Below are 20,661 nucleotides of genomic sequence, written 5' to 3' on the forward strand. Positions count from 1 at the left end.
ATAAGGATATTTATCTGGTAACTACCTTTGTATATTTCTAACACTGTAGCCCTTGAATATAGTTGCACAGTGGTTTTGTGTTTGTAGTTCTTAATCAGTTGCATCAAGAATGCAGTTGCATCAGTGAATGTTATGAATATATGAATGTTTTATGACTTATACCAGCTTTTGTTAACTTTGCAGATTTTGGAACTTTCTTTGATTTGGAAAATGATCTTCCTGATGAGCTGATCCCTAATGGAGAATTTAATCTTCTAAGCAGCAGCGGAAACCTTGTTCCAGATGCAGCTTCCAAACACAAACAACTTTCCAAACTTTTGAGGGAAGGCAGTGGCTCCTCTGTCAACCCAGGAATTGGAAACGTGAACTCCAGCAGCCCTGTCCCACAAGGTGTCAATAGCCAATCCCAGGGGCAACCAAACAGTGTGAATATTGGCAACTTGGGTGTGATGGGCACAAGTCCCTTAAACCAGGGAGACACTGCTGCATCAAGTCTGGCCAAGCAAGCAGCAAGCACACCTGGGCCCAGCACCCCAGCAACTCAAGCCCTGAACTCTCAAGCACAAAAACAAGTGGGGATGGTGACAGGCAGCCCTGCAGCCTCCCAGGCAGGAGCTGGGATTTGTATGAACAGTGGTTTCAACCAAGCTCATCCAGGTCTGCTAAATAGTAACTCAGGCCACAATTTAATGAATCAAGCCCAGCAAGGACAAGGACAGGTAATGAATGGATCCATTGGAACAGCTGGAAGAGGACGTGGTACCGGAATACAGTATTCTACACCCACCATGCAGGGAAATGCAAGCGCTGTGCTGGCAGAACCCTTGCCTCAAGTGTCTCCTCAAATGACGGGTCACACGGGCATGAATACAGCCCAGGCAGGAGCCATGGCAAAAGTATGTGATAATCGTTTGAATTCAGGTGGTTGTGTTAAAGAATCTCTTAAACTGCTCTTAAGAATGTGAAACTTGAAGGCATTTGCTTTCATGTGTCTTATTTAACAAATCAGTTACATAACTGTCTATCAGAATTCCTGTATAAAGAAGTGTAATTGAATTGTCTAAACATGGAATATGCAACCTAGTGTACTCCAAATATTTTGAACTACAGCTCGCATAATCCCTGCCAATCAGGTATGTTGGCTGGAGTTGATGGGAATTAGAGTTTGAAACCTCTGATGTGGGGGCACCTGGAAGCCTAGTCTTGGACTAAGCCATAGAGAAGTTGGCTGGGAACCTTCTTTGGTCATTAAGGGATTAATCCTGTGGCTCCAAGGTACTGGCTGAGCAGCCATAGGGTACAATGGGATTCCCCCTTCAAGGTCAGATAGAGTGCTCTAAGTTCAGGAGGGGGAGTTGGATATCACCTCCTGGTATGGTGAAAAAACCAGTACTGGCTGCCCTCCAACATAAGGAAAGTGACTTCAAAGAGGGGCAAAAGTGAGCATTTCTAGAGTGGGGAGGAGGAGACCAGAGAAACCAATATATGACCTCTCATATATTGGATACCTCTCCAGCCGCCTTCCCTCCCTCTCTGATGTTGTTACTAGATGAGCAAAAAACCCAAAACAAAATGTCAGGAGGGCAGAGGCAGAGTGGCAGAGGCAAAGATTGGCTTTGGCATTCCTGCCTTGCACTAGATGATTAGAAGCCTATGAGTTGGTGGGTTTCCGATCGTGAGGGCACAGTCAATAGGATTGTTCCTTAAATTACCTTCTTTAGTCGTTATATTTTGGTATCCTTACATTACTGCAGTAAAGATAGAAATGTAAAGCAGGAGCATTTATTGCTTGCTGTACCTTTGACTATCAGTCTCTTGGTCGAAATGTCATTGCAGTCGCTTGTACCTGGCAAACTTTGTTGAAACTGCACTGAGTAAATTCAGTCATGATGCTCAACATGCTCAGGGTAAGAAACCTGTTTTCTGTGGCTGTTAACAAAAAGTTTTATTGAACTGCAGCCAATTGCAGGGGAGGAAGAAGAGGTTGACTGATAGAAACTGTGCAAGTCTGACTAAATGAATGGGACAGAACAGAGTTTGCCAGGGAGCAGAATGCTCCAAATAAGCCAGAGCATTCCTTCAAGCATTTTTGAGAACTGTGCTGTTATTGCTGAAGGGTAAAATGTTGATATCTATTGATATGGTACTGGCATGTGTGAGATCGTGTATGCAGTAGTGTGACTGTAGAACATAAAAAGAGTATAATAGCTGGTGGAATAGCTTGGCTTCAAAGGAACTAGGAAACAGTCATGTATGCAGCTGTTATAATTGATTGCTTTTAAAACAAAAGAGAATTTCTTTTTGCTCCTAAAACTTTTGATAATTGAGAATTGAAAATGGAACAAGACTGTTTCAAGATGGTCATGATTCAGGATAATCATCAGAAATATTGCAGAGATCATGGGTTACAAACAAGCTAGTTCCTAGGTGTAGCATGCTAAAAGAGAGTGCTTTCATCTCAGATTTCTCAGATTTCACTGCCCTTTGACTTTTCATGTGGAATTAAAAGCCACATGTGTATCAGGTGGAGGACTGATCACTAACCCGACAATAGTGATCTGGTTTCCTTACACTAAAGGAAGTACTTGGGTGACCCTCCTGGTAGTTGTTGCTGTTGGTCAGCCACTGGTTTGCTGGCAGGCTGCTTTGATTATAGTGTGTGATGCAAGTCTCCCTATGGCGTGTGACTGAGCAGTTAGATACATGGAAAAGCCAAAGGAAGGCAGACTACCTCCTTTAGTTCATGGATTTGTCTCTGTCTCCCATAAGATATTTTAGGCTCTGAGGAGGAAAAGGAAACAGCTGGGGGCAGGGTTTGTTCTGAAGTACCCCTACTTTCTGTCATTCAAAGTAGCACATGGTGGGAGGCACGTTGCACTTAGGAACAAGCACAGTAATGGTCAGCAAAAATGCAATGTGTAAAGGGGAAGTATGATGGAAAAGAGTATTTTTTTTCTCAGTGGGCAAGAAAAAACATGTAGTCCTGTGTTAGACTGATTAAGCCAGTGGCAGATTTAGACTGTTTACATCGGGGGCAAGTTTGGACCCATGAGAGATGGCACTGCTTAGTTACCAACCCAGAGGATAGAAATGGGTTGCTGCTGACCATGATGTGCTGGACTTGCTCTTCTGTATTAAACACGAGAGTGGAATCGTCACGACTACATGACGAAGAATGGAGCAATGTGGAAAAATCATTCTTAGTGCAAGTTTGAACTGCTTCATAGTGACACTATTTTCCTACTTCAAGTGAAAGTTTCTTTTCTAGAGTAGTTCACTAGCCTTTCCTCTTCTCAAGCTAAGATTTGTCAAGTGATCAAGTAGATTAGGGTTTTTTTGTTTACCATATTAGTATACTGCTTCATATCTAGGCAGATTGAGTGGTGAACAGCTGAACAGGTAAAATAGATTAAAACATTAAAATCATATTTTAAAAGCACAATAACATTAAAACTCTGGCTGATCAGCAGGAACAATTATGTTTTCAGCAGGCCCCAAAAACAGCTCAGTGTTGGTGCTTTCCTGTCTTCCAGAAGGAATTCTGAAGGTAGGCAAGGAATTCCATTGGGAATGGAGCTGTTGTACTGAAAGCTCTTCTTCTGAATGACTCCAGTGAGGCCAGAGGTCTGCATAGGACCACCAGGAGAACATCTTCCAATGACCTTAGAAATCAGGCAGGTTGGTAGAGGAAAAGGCATTCTCAGATATCCTGATTTCCATGCCAAAGCCTAGGTCCTTAACCTTGGTTTGGTAATGAGCAGATGGCCAGTGTAGTTCCTTCAGCGAAGGAGTTGTATTCTAAAAAGGGGCAGCTTCCAACAACAGAAGAGCTGCTGCATTTGGCATTAGCTCCAGCTTCCGGAGAAACCTTAAGGCCAGCCTCACAGAGAGTACTTTACAGAAAATTGCCCAAAGTGTACCTGTAGGCCAAACAGAATATCTAAATATTAAAGTTAAGGGAAGTGTTTGTGAAGAATTTGGCTTATAACACTGCCAGATTAGTATATGATGTGAGTGAGAGTAGAGGACTTCAGCTCGGTCTCATCTGTAACAGTTGGAGGCAAGGATCCTCTGCCCAAACAAAAGGTAACTTGCCTCAAGCATAGCTCTGAGGAAAGAGTTTGTCTTGGCTTGCAAAGTCAGCTTTAGGGAAGTATTCCATGGGTGGATTACCTTTACAAATCTATTGTCTAATCACTGATTAACCTTAAATTTTCATTTTTATTTTGATAAGACTGAGGAGGAAAATTATGTAAGCTGCCTTGAGTTCTTTGAAAGGAAAAAAGGTGGGATATAAATATAATAATTTTTTTTAAAATGTGTTCAGATTCCTATATCCAGAATTCTAGAAATTTAGTTGTAAATAAATTGGCTTGCATTGTTAGGTCTTCCTGTAGAAACAAATGTAGCATCAGTTTATGCTACCTTCTATCTTGCTTTTATATATATGACAGATTTTTATTAGACTAGATTCTGATTCTCCAAAATGTTGTAAATTTTGTAAAATTGAAAAAAAGTGAATAAGAACCTGATAGGAGGCCACCTGTGTCTGGGGGAACCCCTAGTTTACATTGAAAGCAAGGTATAATAAGTCCCATACATAAGCTATTTTGTTTAGTTGGTTAAATAGACAATTCTGTTTAATAGACATTAAATTCAAATAGATGAAGTTATTTAGGGTTACTTCACAGCTTCAGCACATGCAGATTGACAGTTTCTCTTAGACATGAGTTTGTGTATGTTCAGGCATGAAGTTTTTTTCATATGTAAAAGAAAGCACATAGTGGAACTGATGCTTGAACCTGTCTTTTGTTATATCATGAGAAGTTGCCTTTAGTGACATAGTCCAGAAGTAGTCCAAGCTATTAGGTGATATCAGATGTGATGCTCATAGACTTTCTTTACCTTCCAAGAAGAAATATGAGAGTCAAAGTAGCTAAGGAATAAGATTATTCACAGCAATTTCTTGAAATGTATCTGAGATGGGAATAGAGCAAAACACTACTAGGATGCTAGATGCTTATGGTATAAAAGGAACACTGACGAAACTCAGAAAAATTGCAAAGAAGTTATGTGGATTCTTTGCATGAGTAGGTATCATTTCCAAAGTTGGGTTTCATTGAATCTTTGATTCGGAGCAGTGCTTCTAGAGAAATTTTAGAATTAATAGAGAGAAGAAAACAGCTTAGTTTCTTAGGAAATTAGAGAATGCATAATTAAAGTTAAAATGTTCAAATATATGGAAGTAAAAGCAAAGATTCAGTGCAGATTTTTCTCTGAGGAAAATTTTTCTCTGCACAATTTTAGAATTCATCAATGGTATGGATGCATAGAGTTGAATAATCTAGTAGCTATCATGTCATTGATACAAATGCCTGCATAGTTTTTTGTGAGAGACTTGTACTTACAAATTTAATTTAAAAAGTATACATACAATGTCAGTGAGATCTGAACTGAGTATGATTCCAGTTAAAGATATAACAGGCCTAACAGAGGTCTTACTAGAAAATTCTGTGTTAGAGATTATTGGAGGAAAAAATAAATGGCTATGAGTGTGGATGGCTTTAAAAGGCGCTCCTCCAGAGAAGTTCATGGTGGAGAAAGAAGGCTTTCAGCGGGTGCCAGTCATGATGACTGTATATTATCTCTGGTATCAGAAACAGTATACCTATGTAACCAGTTGTGGGAACATGAGCAGGAGGATGCTGATGTGCTCATGTCCATGTTTTTTCCTTGGGTCACATTTGGGCTGTTCAACTCATGAGCAACCCAAAGTGCCCTGGTTTAGATGTTACCGTTACAATTTAGCTATGGAACATTTGTAGATTATTGATGGAAACCAGAAGTGGCTTGCATGCTCTTGCATCCCCTTCATTCATGAATTAGTTAATCCACAGTTTGCTGTGATGTGTCGTCATTGCATTTGAGCAAATGATATGTTAGAACAAAACTTTAAAAATACTCTACTTAGTTGTAAATTAACATGGTTTAGTGTTCAGATTTGCACCATCGTTCAGGAAATGTACAAACAGGTTTTATTGGGAATCTACTCTTTTGCTGAATAGGGGTTTGAGCCCTTGCCCTAAATATTAATAATTTAGTTTGTAGCCAATTTTCCAGTGATTTATATTAAAGAGAAGCTTGTTCACTGGTATTTCAGCTCTTCAAATGATTTTTTCTGGGTTCTCTCTTAGCTGAATTATTGGATGATATTAGGATGATTGCTTACTAATAATCACTAATCTCTTCAGCTTCCGACTGTGCAGTACTGGCAAGACTTTTTTCCTTCTTCAAAATAATTGTCTTCAGAAGTTAGTAGTTAATAAATTAATAACCAATAAAAAGATCCACTGTGCAATCATTGATTTGTCCCAATTAGTATCTGGTTCCATACTTGGTAGTCTTTGTGGGTGAAGAAGGTGTTTCAGAGTTGGAGAAGTTTTGGGTTATTCTTTTGTAACATTGATTTTTGCTTTGCATTTGACTAGCTGCTAGTATGAGCCTCCACAGGGATAGATTGCTGATTAAAATGCTGTGCTCCAGGAATCTGATGAAGCCAAATGGTTTTTTGAAGGTCTTTGGGTAATATCCTGCCTTGTCTGTCAGTGGTACTTCCATAACCCTGGCTAATTGGTGCAATACATAACCCAGGCCCAGGACAAATACCCCCTTTCCCCTGTAGAGCTAGGTCAGCTTCTTGCCTTAAGAGGAAGTTGATGGCAATGAAACAGGACAACAGCTAGAGCACAAATGAAAAAACTCTGGATAAATCAAAGATTAAACATGGACTGGAGTTGGAGATGCTGGGGTGGTGAGGGCAACAAAGTAAGCTTCCTTCTCTCTTGCCTTCATACTTGGATAAAGAAAATTGTGATGTGCTAGTGTTTCTTAATGATGATATTGGATGCAGGGAATCAGAGCAGCTGGAGGTTTGGTAGAACAGTTTGCTTCATTCCATACAGATAAGGCTGGTTCAACCCTCACCCTCTCCCGTGCATGCCAGCTGGATTTCCTTAATTTTCTTCACTGGCCTAACTGTGTTCTGTACTCCGGTGGCATGGCTTATTTGAGAGGTAGCAACCCTCAGATCACCCAACAATAACCCATAGGACTGACTTGTGCAACATGATGCCTTGTTAACCACACGATTGTTGTGTGAACCATGTCATACACTTGCTCGGATTTGCCTCAGGTGGATGTTACCTTGGCAATTGCTTGCACTCCCCCCCCCCCCCCGCAGTTTGGAGAACTCTGTTCCAGTTGACATTCACAGGGTTTATTTTTTATTTATTTTCCCCCCATACCGTCATTCATTAAATACTGGGTTCCATTTGTTGCAGGTGTTCAAGCGGGTTCAAAAGTCTTATTTACCTTGGCCTATATTTGAACGAACTTTACTGGCTGCCATTATTTATGTGATGTTATCTGGTTTTATTGATTAGTTTTGATCTTTTATTGTTTTATTGTTGTGATTTGCTTATATTTTACAATAACTATATACATTTTCTGCCTATAAATCTTGTAGATTTGGACAGAGGGTCTGTAGAGTTGGGAGCTACCAACTGTTTACTTGACTATTGCCTTTCCTGGCTAATTAAACTGGCAAAGGCAAGGTCAGTCCCATAGTTAAAAGAAATTAGTAATACCTTCTTGGATGAGGGGATTGTTTTCTCTTATTCAAAGGACATAGGAAGAAGATCTTTATTACTTAAATCTTCCCTTGACCCAGAATACTCATGAAATTATAGGACAATTGCAAATTTACCAGTTTTGTTAACTAGTAAGAAAATCTAGAAGGTGGTGGCCTCACCATTCCAGACTCTCTGGTTATCTAGACCCATTTCAATCTGTTTTAGTCAAGATGTAGGCCTTGGACCGCTGTGGTTGCCTTGATAGATGAACTGTGAAAGGAGCTGTTTTGGGGAAATGCAGCTCAGTTATTTATTTTATTTATTATATTTATATCCTGCCTTTTTCCTTTCAAGGAACTCAAGGTGGCTTACATAATTTTGCTCCTCTTCTCCATCTTATCCTCACAACAACAATCCTGTGAGGTATGTTGGGCTGAGCCTGTGACTGGCCCAAAGTCACCCAGTTAGATCCATGGCTGAGTGGGGACTAGAACCCAGATCTCCTGAGTTCCAGTTCCATGCTCTTAGCCACTACCCCATATTGGATCTTGGTTCTCTTGGACTTCTCAACATCTTTTTATAACAACAACCATGTACCAACAACCATGATATCCTTCTGAGCCATCTGGAAGGGTTAGGGCTTGAGTCTACTGCATTACAGTAGTAGTGGATTTTAGTCCTTAGGGTCATGCCCATAATCTGGTACATAAGGATGGGGAAGCAGCATCTTTTAGTATGGGACATATTGCTCTATAAACCAAAATTAGTGGTCTGGGTATTGTCAGTGAGGAAGGTCCTTGGTCTGAATTCCTGGTCCCTCCCAAGATTGCCTTGTTTACTGTACCACTCCATCTTTTTCCTTATGGAGAGATGGACAAAGTTCCAGGATCTCTTTACATGGAAAGTAATTCAGCCAGTACTTGTAGGAGTCACTGCCTGCAAATGCTGGCTGCATCAAGTGGTTCCTTGTCATCCCATTCACATCCCAGTCAGGGTGAAAAGGAGGTGTTGGACCGCTCTTTTGTCAGTTTGTGCAGGAGTGGTGCAGGAAGGGACCTGACCAAGCAATAAGGGGGAATCCTTGGCCTCTCTCTCTTCCCTGATATCCCCTTTTGCTCCTCTCTCTTTCTGATGGAAGATGAGCATTGCAAAGGGGAATGGGAAGGCGAAGGGGACCTACAGTGGGTGGTCCAACCTTCCACAGGCAGGATCAGACTTGCAGGCCAGAAACTGCTCTCCCGTCGCCTATGCTGTCTCAGTGGATTCTATCTTGTACTCTATCTTGTACTCAGCTTACATTAAACTGCTGAGAAATTTGAAGTGCCAATATACTACTTATACCCAGCTTTGTTGCTCTCTGTCATCAAATTCCAAGGAAGCCAATAATATATTTCAATATTATTATTATTATTATTATTATTATTATTATTATTATTATTATTATGGGCTGGATGCAAAAGAACAAGATAAGAGTAACCTCTGCGCTGGTCTATGACCAAATAAATAAATGATAAGATTAACCTGGTTTATACATCATGATAAAGCAGTCATTCCTGTTCCAATTGTTTATTTGTCTGTTAAAAAAGACCCTTTGCTTTTAAAATTGTTTTAGTGGGATTTTAATGCACATTTAAAATATTTTATTATGTATATTCCTGTTTTAATATTTTATTGCCCCTTTCTTACCATATTTGAACTATTTATACCATCTTAAGTTTCAGGAAAGTGATAGAGAAATCTTTAAAATAAAATTACAGTTATTAGAGCATAAATATGAAAACATTGCTGTGATAGAAACATTAATTTCATTTAAAATTGAACAAAACTCATTTTGAAGTTTTCTGTTTAGTAATTCAAAATTGGCATGGCCACAGAGAATGAGGGGAGGGGGCGGCACGAGGCATTTGTCTAGTTACAAGAGTTTAGGACAGCCAGCTTGGGCATTAGTGTGAATCTCCAACTTTAAGAAGCATCTGATGGTATAGCTGGAGAAACTCTTACTTCTTTGTTACCACTTGTATTCTACATTGTTTGGTGCAGGGGTTTAAATACTATTTATGCTTGTGCCATCCTAGAAGATGCTATTTAAAATATTTTAAATAGGAATAAAAAGGTAAACTGCAAAGAAATACTTCTTCACATTTGAGTAGCAAGTCTCATTCCAGCACAGATGTGCAGTATTTTTTTCAACAGTAAGAGCTAAACTTAGGTGCCGGTTGCAACAAAACCGTGCATGTAGGTAACAAATCCAACTCCTAAGACCTGTATGTCTTTGCCTATGACTCAAAAAACCAGCTAATTTTCCTTACTGTCTGTACCTGAATTTAGTTGACTGCAAGACACTAGCATTCATAATGTTTCTTTCATTCTAGCTGGGAATGGCCAGTAGCCCTAATCCCTTTGGGCAGCCATTTAGTCAAACTGGAGGGCAGCAGATGGGAGCACCAAGTGTTAACTCTCCAGTACCAAATAAACCAGGAATGGCAAATAGCTTGTCTCCCTTTCCTTCAGACATCAAGAGTGTTTCAGTTACCACTGTGCCAAATATGGTGAGTTGCCTATAGTTCCTCTGATGTTTTTCCATAGTTCTGGGATGTTTTCCTTTGACACAAATTGCTCTGGAAAGGTTTCCTGTATTCAGTTGAAATAATGCTAGATCTTTCCCATGGTCAGAATGGAATATGCAGAAGGATGTACCCTAAATAGCTTGGATTAATTATGTAAATCTGTATCAGAGTTTGGATCATATCCATCTTATCCAGGCTTCTTTGTAAGAGAAGGAATGTATTTATGCAAAAAAAAAAAAAATGGAGCTCAGAACTGAATAGCTCTAATGCAATTTATAGAAATCAGCTTACCAAGTTATAATTTAAAAAGAATTGTTTCACACATACAGTACATAGAATTTATGCATGCCAAAAAAGCAAGCTTCTTTAGCAAACATGTCAGGAAGCTTGAAGGGGGAGGTTGTGTGGGGGTTCCTTTTTGTTTTTGTTTTGCTTCTGAAAACAGTGAAAGGCAAATCAGGATTAGGACAGCTCAGATTATTGCCTAAAAGTGCAAATTGGAGTAAACAAAACCCTTGAGTCTCATCTGTCATGCTTTTTTTGCCGTCCAATCTCCCAGTGAGTCTTCTAACATCTCTCTCTATCCTTTCCTCTTCCCCTCTTTCTCTCTTGCTGAATGGACTGCCCTGTTGTCCTTGTCTACCATCACATGTCCTCTTGATGCTGCCCCTTTGGGTTTCACCTTCCCTTCTGCTCCCCCCTTCTCCTGGTTCCATCCCTGCTTCATTTAAATATGCCACTGTCTTCCCTGTTCCTGAAAAACCTTTCTTGATCCATTTTTATTTTTTGAGTTCAGATACTATTTTCTAGATTGAATAAATCCAACCAATCTGAGATTTTTAAAATGGGAATGCACAAACCAAGTTAGATTAACTGGATTATTGAATGGAGAAACTTAAATTATTGGCATCCCAACTTATAGAGACCTAGTATGTGCATAATTTTGCATGCCTCTCAAAGGTGGATGTTTCCTCTTATCCAAATAGACTTAACTGTATAAATCAGCAAACCATTGATTAACTATGATGGGTTATTCAAAGGTTAAATAACCCTTGATTAGTAGTAGGATTATGTGAGGGTTGTGTAGGCCTTAAGTAAGGGTTAGGGACTGGAAACAAAGCCCTATGAGGAGAGATTGAAAAAAAACCCTACACAACCCACAAAAGAACAGAGGGGAGATAACAATAGCATTCCACAAGTACTTGAAAGGTTGACACAAAGAGGAAGCACAGGATCTCTTCTCAGTCATCCCAGAGTGCAGAACAGGAAATAACAGGCTCAAGTGACAGAAGGCCAGGTGCTAGCTGAACATTAGGAAGGACGTCCTAACTGTTAGGGCTGTATGACAATGGAATCAGTTACCCAGGGAGGTTATGGAGTCTCCCACACTAGAAGCATTCAAGATGCCACTGGGCAGCCCACTGAGAGGGATGGTTTACCTTGGAATCCTGGACTAAGCAGGGAATTGAACCAGATGGCCTTCTGGCCCCTTCCAGCTCTGAATTCTGTGAATTAAGCATTGATATTTAATTCAGTGTTTCAGAAAGCAATATCAAATACCATGGTCAGGGATTGCATATACAAAAAAGTGGCTATAAACACTGAGTCATGAATTAAACCCACTGTGTCCTGCACACTGTTTCAAGTGGATAGAATTTAAAGTTTTCAAATACAGAATTATTGGCATTGTAAGGGTCACATTTATTTTCATGTTGTTACCACTTGAAGGTTATGATCTCCGTTTTATTCATTTGAAATGTTTTTGCTGTTTTATGAAGAGCTCGAGTGTCTTTACAAAGTTTGTGATTTGACTTTTTACTTATGTATTACTTTCTCAAAACATAGGGAATCATTTCCTTAACCTTTATATAATTGATGGAGGGAAATCAGCACTATCTTACAATATATAATAGTAATTTTGTGCAGTATTTTAGATAATTTTATACTCCAATTTAGGTAATAAAAATCAGCATTGGGAAAGTTTTCTCAGTAAACTTAATTCTACAGTTTAACTGTGTTTCAGCTTGGCTTGAATACAACAGTTTACATGAAACTTCATATGTACTGCTCCTAGCATTTAAACAAGGGGATTGTTAGAGGAGTTTGTGTTTTTTAATGGCAGTAAGAAATAGTTTTAGGTTAACAATGTTAATCTATATAACCAGGTATTATCTTCAGCAGGATAATAAGAGATGATGAAGAAGGAGGCCTGGAGGAGCAGAGAGTTAGCTTGAATATTACTTTTGGGAGCCAAAAAGGATTTGCTGGTGATGAAGACAGGCATGACAATACTTATGTCCATTCTGTGTTTCTCTAACAGCAGCCATTGGTCCCATAGAAGTATTGCATTATTTGTTTTCTAAGGTCAACATAGTATCACTTTATCTTTCTTTTAAAAATGTGAATGTTTTGCCCAAATTTCAGTACTACTCCTTTTATAGCAGAAACGGGAATTGATTTTAACAGACATTTCAAAACTGGCACAGTCTTTATGAAGATAAAAAAACGGAAGTCAGGATCTGTGATGGTACCATCAATTATGTTAGTGTAATTTAAGATTGGGTGCAAATACAGCAGGATGGTAGAGAAACTGCTGAAGTGTTTGTTGCAGAGGTGAAAGAAAAGTGGCTAACACCGAAGAAACCAGCAATAAATCCCCAAGGGGTAGGTAACTAACCTAGAATGAAAGTCATTTTCATCTAACCTCTGAATGCATTCACTTCAGTGAAAGCTGCAGTGCATTATTTTTATGTGCAACAGGTCTAACTCAAAGCATTCTTAAGAATGTCTCTTGAATTCAACAGCGCTTCCAAGAAAGTGTCTGTTGAATAGAATTGCTGAGCTAGGACTTCTGATTACACCTATGTGAACATTATTTTGTTTTAAATTCTAAGCTTTTATTCCTGGACATTATACTGTAAAGTATATGGCAAAGTAGTTTAAGGTCATCATTAGACCATCACTATTTAGAAAGATTACATTGCAAGATATGCTGCTTTAAGCAAAATTTCATAACCTGCTTTTTTGTTTCATGTAACACAAAAATGTTTTTCTCCTAGTCTCAAATGCAAACCCAGGTACAGCAAGTGGGAATTGTACCTACACCAGCAATGGCAACAGGGCCAACAGCTGATCCTGAAAAGCGCAAACTAATTCAGCAGCAATTGGTTCTCCTGCTTCATGCTCACAAGTGTCAGAGACGAGAACAAGCCAATGGAGAGGTGCGGCCTTGTGCGCTTCCCCACTGCCGAACCATGAAAAATGTCCTCAATCACATGACACACTGTCAAGCTGGAAAAGCCTGTCAAGGTAAGAGAAAGTAATTGGGGTGTCCCAGAGTCCATGATATGTTCGCCATTTCCCAGTTTCTATATGATTGCCTGTCATGCTTTGATTAGCAAATGCTTTGTTGACGTCATTTGTTTGTTTGTTTGTTTGTTTATTTAAACCTTTTGTATACCATCCCATCACTGACGTCTCAGGGTGATTTACAACACCACCAATAAAATAAGATAAAGAGATAAAAGTAGCACAGAATCCAATAATATAAAACCACAAATTAAGACAATTAACAATTAAAATAGTGGGAAAATAAAAAAGGTTTTCACCTGGTGCTGGAAGGAGAAAAGCGTTGGCACCAGGCGAACCTCTCTGGGGAGCGTGTTCCACAGCCACTGCAGGGAAGGCCTTCCTCTGGGTAGCTTCATCATAATAGGAGTCACTTAACTAATTCCAGACTGGGCTCATCAGGGTTTCTGGTACTGGGAATTAAAGTAATATGCTTCTTGTGATTTCATGCCATGTTGTATCAGTAATATTGAAGCTCTCTTATGTTCCTACCTTTTCAGTTTCAGTTACATGCTCTTGGCTAGGAGGTTTTTGTGGCACAGAATCCTGTTTTAAGAAACACAATAATTCAGGACATCTTATTAAGTAAAGTAGATGAAAGTCACTGTGTGCCCTCTGCACCAGTGCAGAATGCATCCTGCTTTATTGTTGTCTTAGTGCTATCCTTTGTTCACAGTTATGAACTTTCCAAGTACTATTACTGCAGCACTTGGTGAGCAGGAGACTTGGGACATGGACTTGAAATTATGCGAATTATAGAAGGGGTTAGGCTATCTGAAAAGCCTTATTCTCCTCTGTGAGCCTGTCTGTCCCTTGAGATTGCCAGGGGAGGCCCCTTTTTTGGTCCCACCTCCTTCACAGGTATGCTTGGTGGGAATGCAGGAAAAGGTCTTCTTGGTGGCTGCAGCAAGGCCGTGGAAGGCCCTTCCTCATAGACACCCTCCCTCCCTATCAGGCTTTCAGTGGCAGGCACAGACTTGCATGTTCTGACAAGCCTTTGGGAATAGTCTAGCCTATGAGACCATGTTGTACTAGTTCTATTGTCTATATTGTTTTGACTGCTTTTATTTTTATTGCTGTTTAAATTTTGGCACATATATAATTTTAATACTCTGATTTTATTATATTTTACCTTGTGTATATTTCTGTTAATTGAAAAAGTTTTTCATGTTGTAAACTGCTTTGAATCCCAGTACTGGGAATATACAGACTGTAAATGAATGTACTCATCATCAACTTCTGGCTTTTCTCCATACCCTAGTTGCCCATTGTGCATCATCACGTCAGATTATATCCCACTGGAAAAATTGTACACGTCATGATTGCCCTGTGTGTCTCCCACTGAAAAATGCCAGTGACAAGAGGAACCAACAGCGTAAGTAGTCAGTTCATTTGAAAAACTTATGTATCCTCTGTATGAAAGAAAACCAACAGACCTTAGCATTCAGGAGGCACTCAGTATGCAACTAGACAGCCCGCCGAGTGGGATGGTTCAGCTGGGAGTCCTGCACTGAGCAGGGGGTTGGACTCAGTGGCCTTCTGGCCCCTTCCGACTCTACTATTCTATGATCCTGTGTTGTTTCTGCAAGGACTTTATAACCCCACGGGAAATTGCCCGGGGCTATAAAAATGTAAGATCCTAAAAACCTTTGTTCCACCTGAAATTTTAATTGTGCTGCTTTCTTCATACCTGTCCTATAGTGTTTTAAATAAATAAAATAACTATAAATTTCCCCCCAGTGGGTTACAATCAGCCTAAGGACTTTCAGCTATTCGCAAGCACAGGAAATTTATATTGTAATTTTTCCTGAGACTATGCAAATTGAGAAAATTTGCGTAATAGTAGCAGGCTTTTTTCCTACATAACAATGGTTTAACCTGCTACCTTTAAAAATCATACTATGGCTGGCCCTCAGTGGAATTTGATTCTGTTTGCTGCAGGTTTTAACTTAGAATCTTAGCTTTGAAATGAGACCAAGATTATCTGAAATAAATTTTGTGCCTTTTTTCAGGGCCCTTCTTGTGGTCACAAAGTCACCCCGCCCAGTTATTCTTGTGGAGATTCCAGGGTGACTTTGTCACCCCAGGCACTTTTATTTAAAAAGTGTGCATGCACACACACTGAAAGGGTAGGAAGCTGAAATTTGGGGATATTTTAGACCAGGCAGTTCATGACAATGCACTTGGCAGAAGGACAGGATATAAATGCTTGGAAGGAAGGACGGACGGACGGACGGAAGGGTGAGTCAGACTAATGCATAAATTGCAGTACAGAAGGTGTGCTTGAGGTACTAAAGTCAATGTGGAATGAAGGCTGTGGATGTTTTCTTCCAGTTCTACAGTGGCAGGTGTACTTGCAGTCTTTTGGCTTGATTTGCTGTTTGTCTAATCTGCTCTGGTAAAACAAGGTTATCAGAGTAGCAGTGCATAAAACCATTGTATTCAGAAGGCATTTGTGTTGATTCATTTATTCATTTAACATGTTTACCCCCCCCCTTCAGCCAGAAGGGCTCTGTGTTGCTTATAGATAAATAAAAACAAGGTAGTCCCTGGAGTGATACAAAAAGAAGCAAGGCTGATACTCCCAGCCCAAGAACAGGTGTTACTGCTGTCCTCCCTAACCAGGCAGTTAGTTTCAGTGGCCTTGGTGAGTGGGGAAGATGGCCTCATTCCTCTGGAAAGGGCAGCAACAAGTAAATGATTCTCACCCGAACCCTGCGGATTCTGCACGATGGGTTCCACAGGGCTTAGTTTTCTCCCCTGTATATGGAACAGCTGAGTGCCATCAACTGAAGTTCTGGACTTACACTGGTATGCTAATGTCACGCTTATCTTCAGAAGAGACTATGGATGTACTAGATTGATGCCTGGCTGTGACAGTGGACCAGATTGGCTTCTTACCCTCACTCAGCAGCAAAGCTCACTGGGGGATATCAAAACTAGGGATGTATTTAGAGTGAATTCTGCTTGCTTTCATGGCTTACAGTTAGGGAGACAAATGTGTCCCCTCCCCAAAGTCAGGTTCTGATCTCATATTACTGCTACCTGCACTCTCCACTCCGGCCCCTCCCCCAAAATGTTCATAGAAACCACGCCTTTGTTAATGCAGCTAGCAGTGAGCAATCTGTATGGATCGGGGTTACTGGAGGAAGGAATCTCCATTCCCTTCCCCAGAGATTCACTCACATATCTTAGTTGTGTACCTGTACATACATATGTGGCCCTCAGAGCCAAAACAATCATACAACCCTTCTGATATTTATTTATAGCATTTTTATGCTGCTCTCATCGCAGAAAGCCTTGGGCCGGCTTACAAAACAAATAAACAAATATAGAATAGACATTAAAAATCCAGAGCATTTCGGCCACACTATAAAACCAATAAATAGAAGCAGTAATTAACAGTTAAAATATCATTTAAATAAAAAGGTCTTGGCCTGGCGCCGAAAAACAAATAACGACAGTGCCAGGCGGACCTCTCTGGGGAGCTCATTCCATAGGTGGGGTGCCACCGCAGAGAAGGCCCTCCTCTGGGTACTGATAGATGTATGCAAATGACTAGTAAGCATGAGTGAACTCAGGCAAATTAATCCCGGGACTTACAGAGCTCCCCTATCCCCACTTACCAAACATATACAGTGTAAAAATTATAAGGTAGGTGTGGTAAAGGCTACAAAGCATGTCAGTCACATAGAGTAAACAGTCAGTACAGACAAACCACTAACTTAGCTGCTGCTTCATTTTTGTTAGTCAACAGAAGAACTTGTATGAGCTATCTTTGTACTCCTGGTTGGAAAGGCAGAATATAAATGTAATTCATCAAGTAATAAAAGAAATTGATAGGTTCTTTCCTCAGTTTCCCCTAATTGTGCATTAGCACTTTATGTATATGTTGATTGTTGCTGACAGAGTTCAGTTTATGTATGTATCTCTTTTTTTGTAGCACTCCTTGGATCTCCAGCTGGTGGAATACAGAACTCAATTGCTTCTGGTACAGGTCAACCAACAACTACTCCCCTAAGTAACCCTAACCCAATTGACCCCAGTTCCATGCAGCGTGCTTATGCAGCTCTTGGCCTGCCCTATGGCAACCAGCCACAGGCTCAGTTGCAGCCACAAGTACAAGGCCAACAACCTGCCCAGCCTCAGCCCCATCAGCAAATGAGGACCATCAGTGCTCTGGGTATGAGGGGAACTTCATTCTAATAGTAACTATGTAATAAGTTGTTTCTTAATGTATGTTAGATGCTCTAAGCATCCCTGCTATAGGATAAATGGGGGAATAGGCAGAGCATTCAATAATGAAACGGTAAAAATTAGAATGTTAGCCTTGTTCAGAACCTGGAACACATTAATTCACTTGAAGGATTTTGCATTACACTAAATTCATCTGGAACTTGGAGGTTCATCAAAAATAGTGCAACAGGTAAATGAAACTGCTGTTCATAGTTAAAATCTTTCTCTCTCTCTCTTAGAATCTCCTTCTAAAGCATAATTAGGTATAATGAACTCAACTACTCATTGGTTGGTTTTTACAATATAATCCCAGGCATGTCAACTCAGAATTACGTGAGCTGCCCAGAGAGCCCTTGGGCTATTGAGCAGCATACAAATGCAAGCAAGCAATAAATAAATGCATAGGCATGCAGGTATAAGACTTTGTGAGATGCACAGTAATAAGTTAGGCAGTTTAAATCATTTTGGGAAGATTGATATCCTATGAAAAGTGTGGGTTAACATTTTGCTTGTGGTATAGAGTACCTGCTAGTCTCATGTTTTAACCATTATTTTGAAAGTTCATTTTATTAGGTACTCTTTTATACTCCCAGATTGTGAAAAATGGTTAATATTTGTAACAAACATTTGAACAAAACTTGTTACACCAATATATGGTTGCATACAGCTACTTTATGAATTAATACATTTTTTCCAGCTTTATCCCTACAGTATAAGTTTTGAATTAACTAATAATTCTCTTGAACTAATGAGGAATAATCTTGTTCCCAAAGGAGCTAATCAAATGAATCTGGCTGCAGGGGGAATAACAGACCAACAAGCTAGCATGATCCCAGAAACTGCTCTTCCAACTTCACTTGGGGCAGCAAAGTAAGACATACTTAAAGGCTTGGGGGGTGTTTATATCTGTTTATAGTGTCTACTTGTGGAAAACACAAATCGTTAGTAATATTTTTTCTTAAGGTAATTTCATATTTCCTGTATCCAAATAACTCCCACATTATTTTTTTTCACTTTCCCTTTGCCAAAATAATGTAATTGCATTTATTACCTGTAGTCACTTATTTGATAATTTCTTAATAACAATAGGTAGGGGTTCTTAAAAGCAGAAGTAATCTGGAATGCAATCAAGAGTTACAAGAGCTTTTATAATTGCCTTTTCTTTAGCCCCTTAATGAATGATGGCACAAATTCTGGCAGTGTTGGAAATCTCAGTGGCTCTATGCCAACAGCTGCACCACCTTCAAGTACCGGGGTGAGGAAAACCTGGCATGAGCATGTCACACAGGATCTACGCAATCACTTAGTACACAAACTGTAAGTATTAGTCCAGTGGGGCACAGTTTAGTATGGGATTTGACAAGTGTATTCCCTGAAACACAGCACTGATCCTTGTACTTTTGGGCTTGGTGGCTTAGATGATGTTATGAAATGTTGGAGGGTTGAATTAAGAATAAATGATCACTGTGTGAAGAGATACTATATTTTAAAAATTCTTCTAATATTCTGTCATCCCATTTTATTTTTCTTCCCCCACCCCATTTCTAGCATGTGTCATAGATTTCAAATGAATAATCCTGGGAAGAAACTGATTTTCATTGGGTTTCTTAAGGGCTGGAGTTTAAAAAATTCTTTTTGCATGATGTTGGTAGATATAAAAATAAGGTAAATATTGATCTTCAAACAGTGCTTATAAGTGGATTTAATTTTACTCTTTCTGTAGTGTGCAAGCTATCTTTCCAACTCCTGACCCAGCAGCACTGAAAGATCGCCGGATGGAGAATCTGGTGGCTTACGCTAGGAAAGTAGAAGGGGATATGTATGAATCTGCTAACAGTAGGGTATGTTGTGTTTTCTACAAAATCTTTTTTGGTACACAAGTCTTTAGTAATATTTTTGTAATATTGTGTAATGCAGTGTTTTTGAAAACAAGCCTATTCTAAGTGCACTCCTTCACCAGAAGGCACGCTGATTCCATTGCATATTGCTTTGCTTTCTATCATGGTCCAAAACTCCAGCATCCTCAGGGATGAGTTCCTGAATAAATGGATCAGGGAGAGGACTCAGTTACAAAAGTGTGTTATGAGGACTCCCACTGCCATAAAACCATTTTCCAGAAAGGTGTAGGGAAATGCTGTCCTTTGTCCAGAGAAGATTGTGTTATCATCCTTGGATTTTGAAGACTCTACCTGTCAAGTTACTACCATGCCACAACCACCTCTCTGTCATTGTAGCCTGAAGCTGCTGAAAGGGCCTATAAGAGGCAAATACAGCTCACTCACAATCTGCTGCTTATTGGAACAACATATAGGCCTGCTTCCTTGGTTGCTGGGATGCTGTGCTGTTTGACTCCCCTGAATCTAACTTTCCCCCACGTTCTTGGTGTGAATGGACTTCATCGTGCCCAACCATGCCAGGCTCCAGTTAAGACAATGGGGCTCCCTGCCTGAAGCATAATATAAAGACTTCTAACAGACTAGAATGACTATTAAGCGTCTGCCATTTTGAACGCTGTGCCTTGTTTATTCTTAGAAAGGTTCTTGTCCAGACAAAGAAAGAAAATGTTCGGATTTATTTGGACCGTCCTACATAAAGTGATTTGGTGCTGGAGGAGACTCCTGCGAGTCCCTTGGACCGCAAGGCGATCAAACTGGTCAGTCCTAGCGGAGATCAACCCTGACTGCTCTTTAGAAGGCCAGATACTGAAGATGAAACTCAAATACTTTGGCCACCTAATGAGAAGGAAGGACTCCCTGGAGAAGAGCCTAATGCTGGGAACAATAGATGTCAAAAGAAGAAGGGGACGGCCGAGGATGAGGTGGCTGGATGGAGTCACTGAAGCAGTTGGTGTGAGCTTAAGTGGACTCCAGGGGATGGTT

General features: G+C 40.0%; 1 protein-coding gene across 6 annotated transcripts in view; it reads left to right on the top strand.

Annotated features, from left to right (window-relative positions):
* The window catches only part of LOC123024971 (CREB binding protein), a 75,332-nt gene that overhangs the window by 3,261 nt on the left and 51,410 nt on the right, over positions 1-20,661 (top strand). For 4 of the 6 annotated variants that reach the window (XM_044433311.1, XM_044433310.1, XM_044433312.1 and 1 more), the window contains exons 2-9: positions 184-896; positions 10,004-10,180; positions 13,258-13,507; positions 14,808-14,921; positions 17,490-17,729; positions 18,556-18,652; positions 18,950-19,099; positions 19,506-19,623. In XM_044433311.1, coding sequence (XP_044289246.1) covers positions 184-896; positions 10,004-10,180; positions 13,258-13,507; positions 14,808-14,921; positions 17,490-17,729; positions 18,556-18,652; positions 18,950-19,099; positions 19,506-19,623 — 1,859 coding nt within the window. The remainder of the gene's footprint in view (positions 1-183; positions 897-10,003; positions 10,181-13,257; positions 13,508-14,807; positions 14,922-17,489; positions 17,730-18,555; positions 18,653-18,949; positions 19,100-19,505; positions 19,624-20,661) is intronic. The other 2 variants (XM_044433314.1, XM_044433313.1) reach the window with 2 other exon arrangements.

This window comes from Varanus komodoensis, unplaced genomic scaffold (assembly GCF_004798865.1).
Source record: "Varanus komodoensis strain SLA01 unplaced genomic scaffold, ASM479886v1 scaffold26, whole genome shotgun sequence".
Classification (NCBI taxonomy): domain Eukaryota; kingdom Metazoa; phylum Chordata; class Lepidosauria; order Squamata; family Varanidae; genus Varanus; species Varanus komodoensis.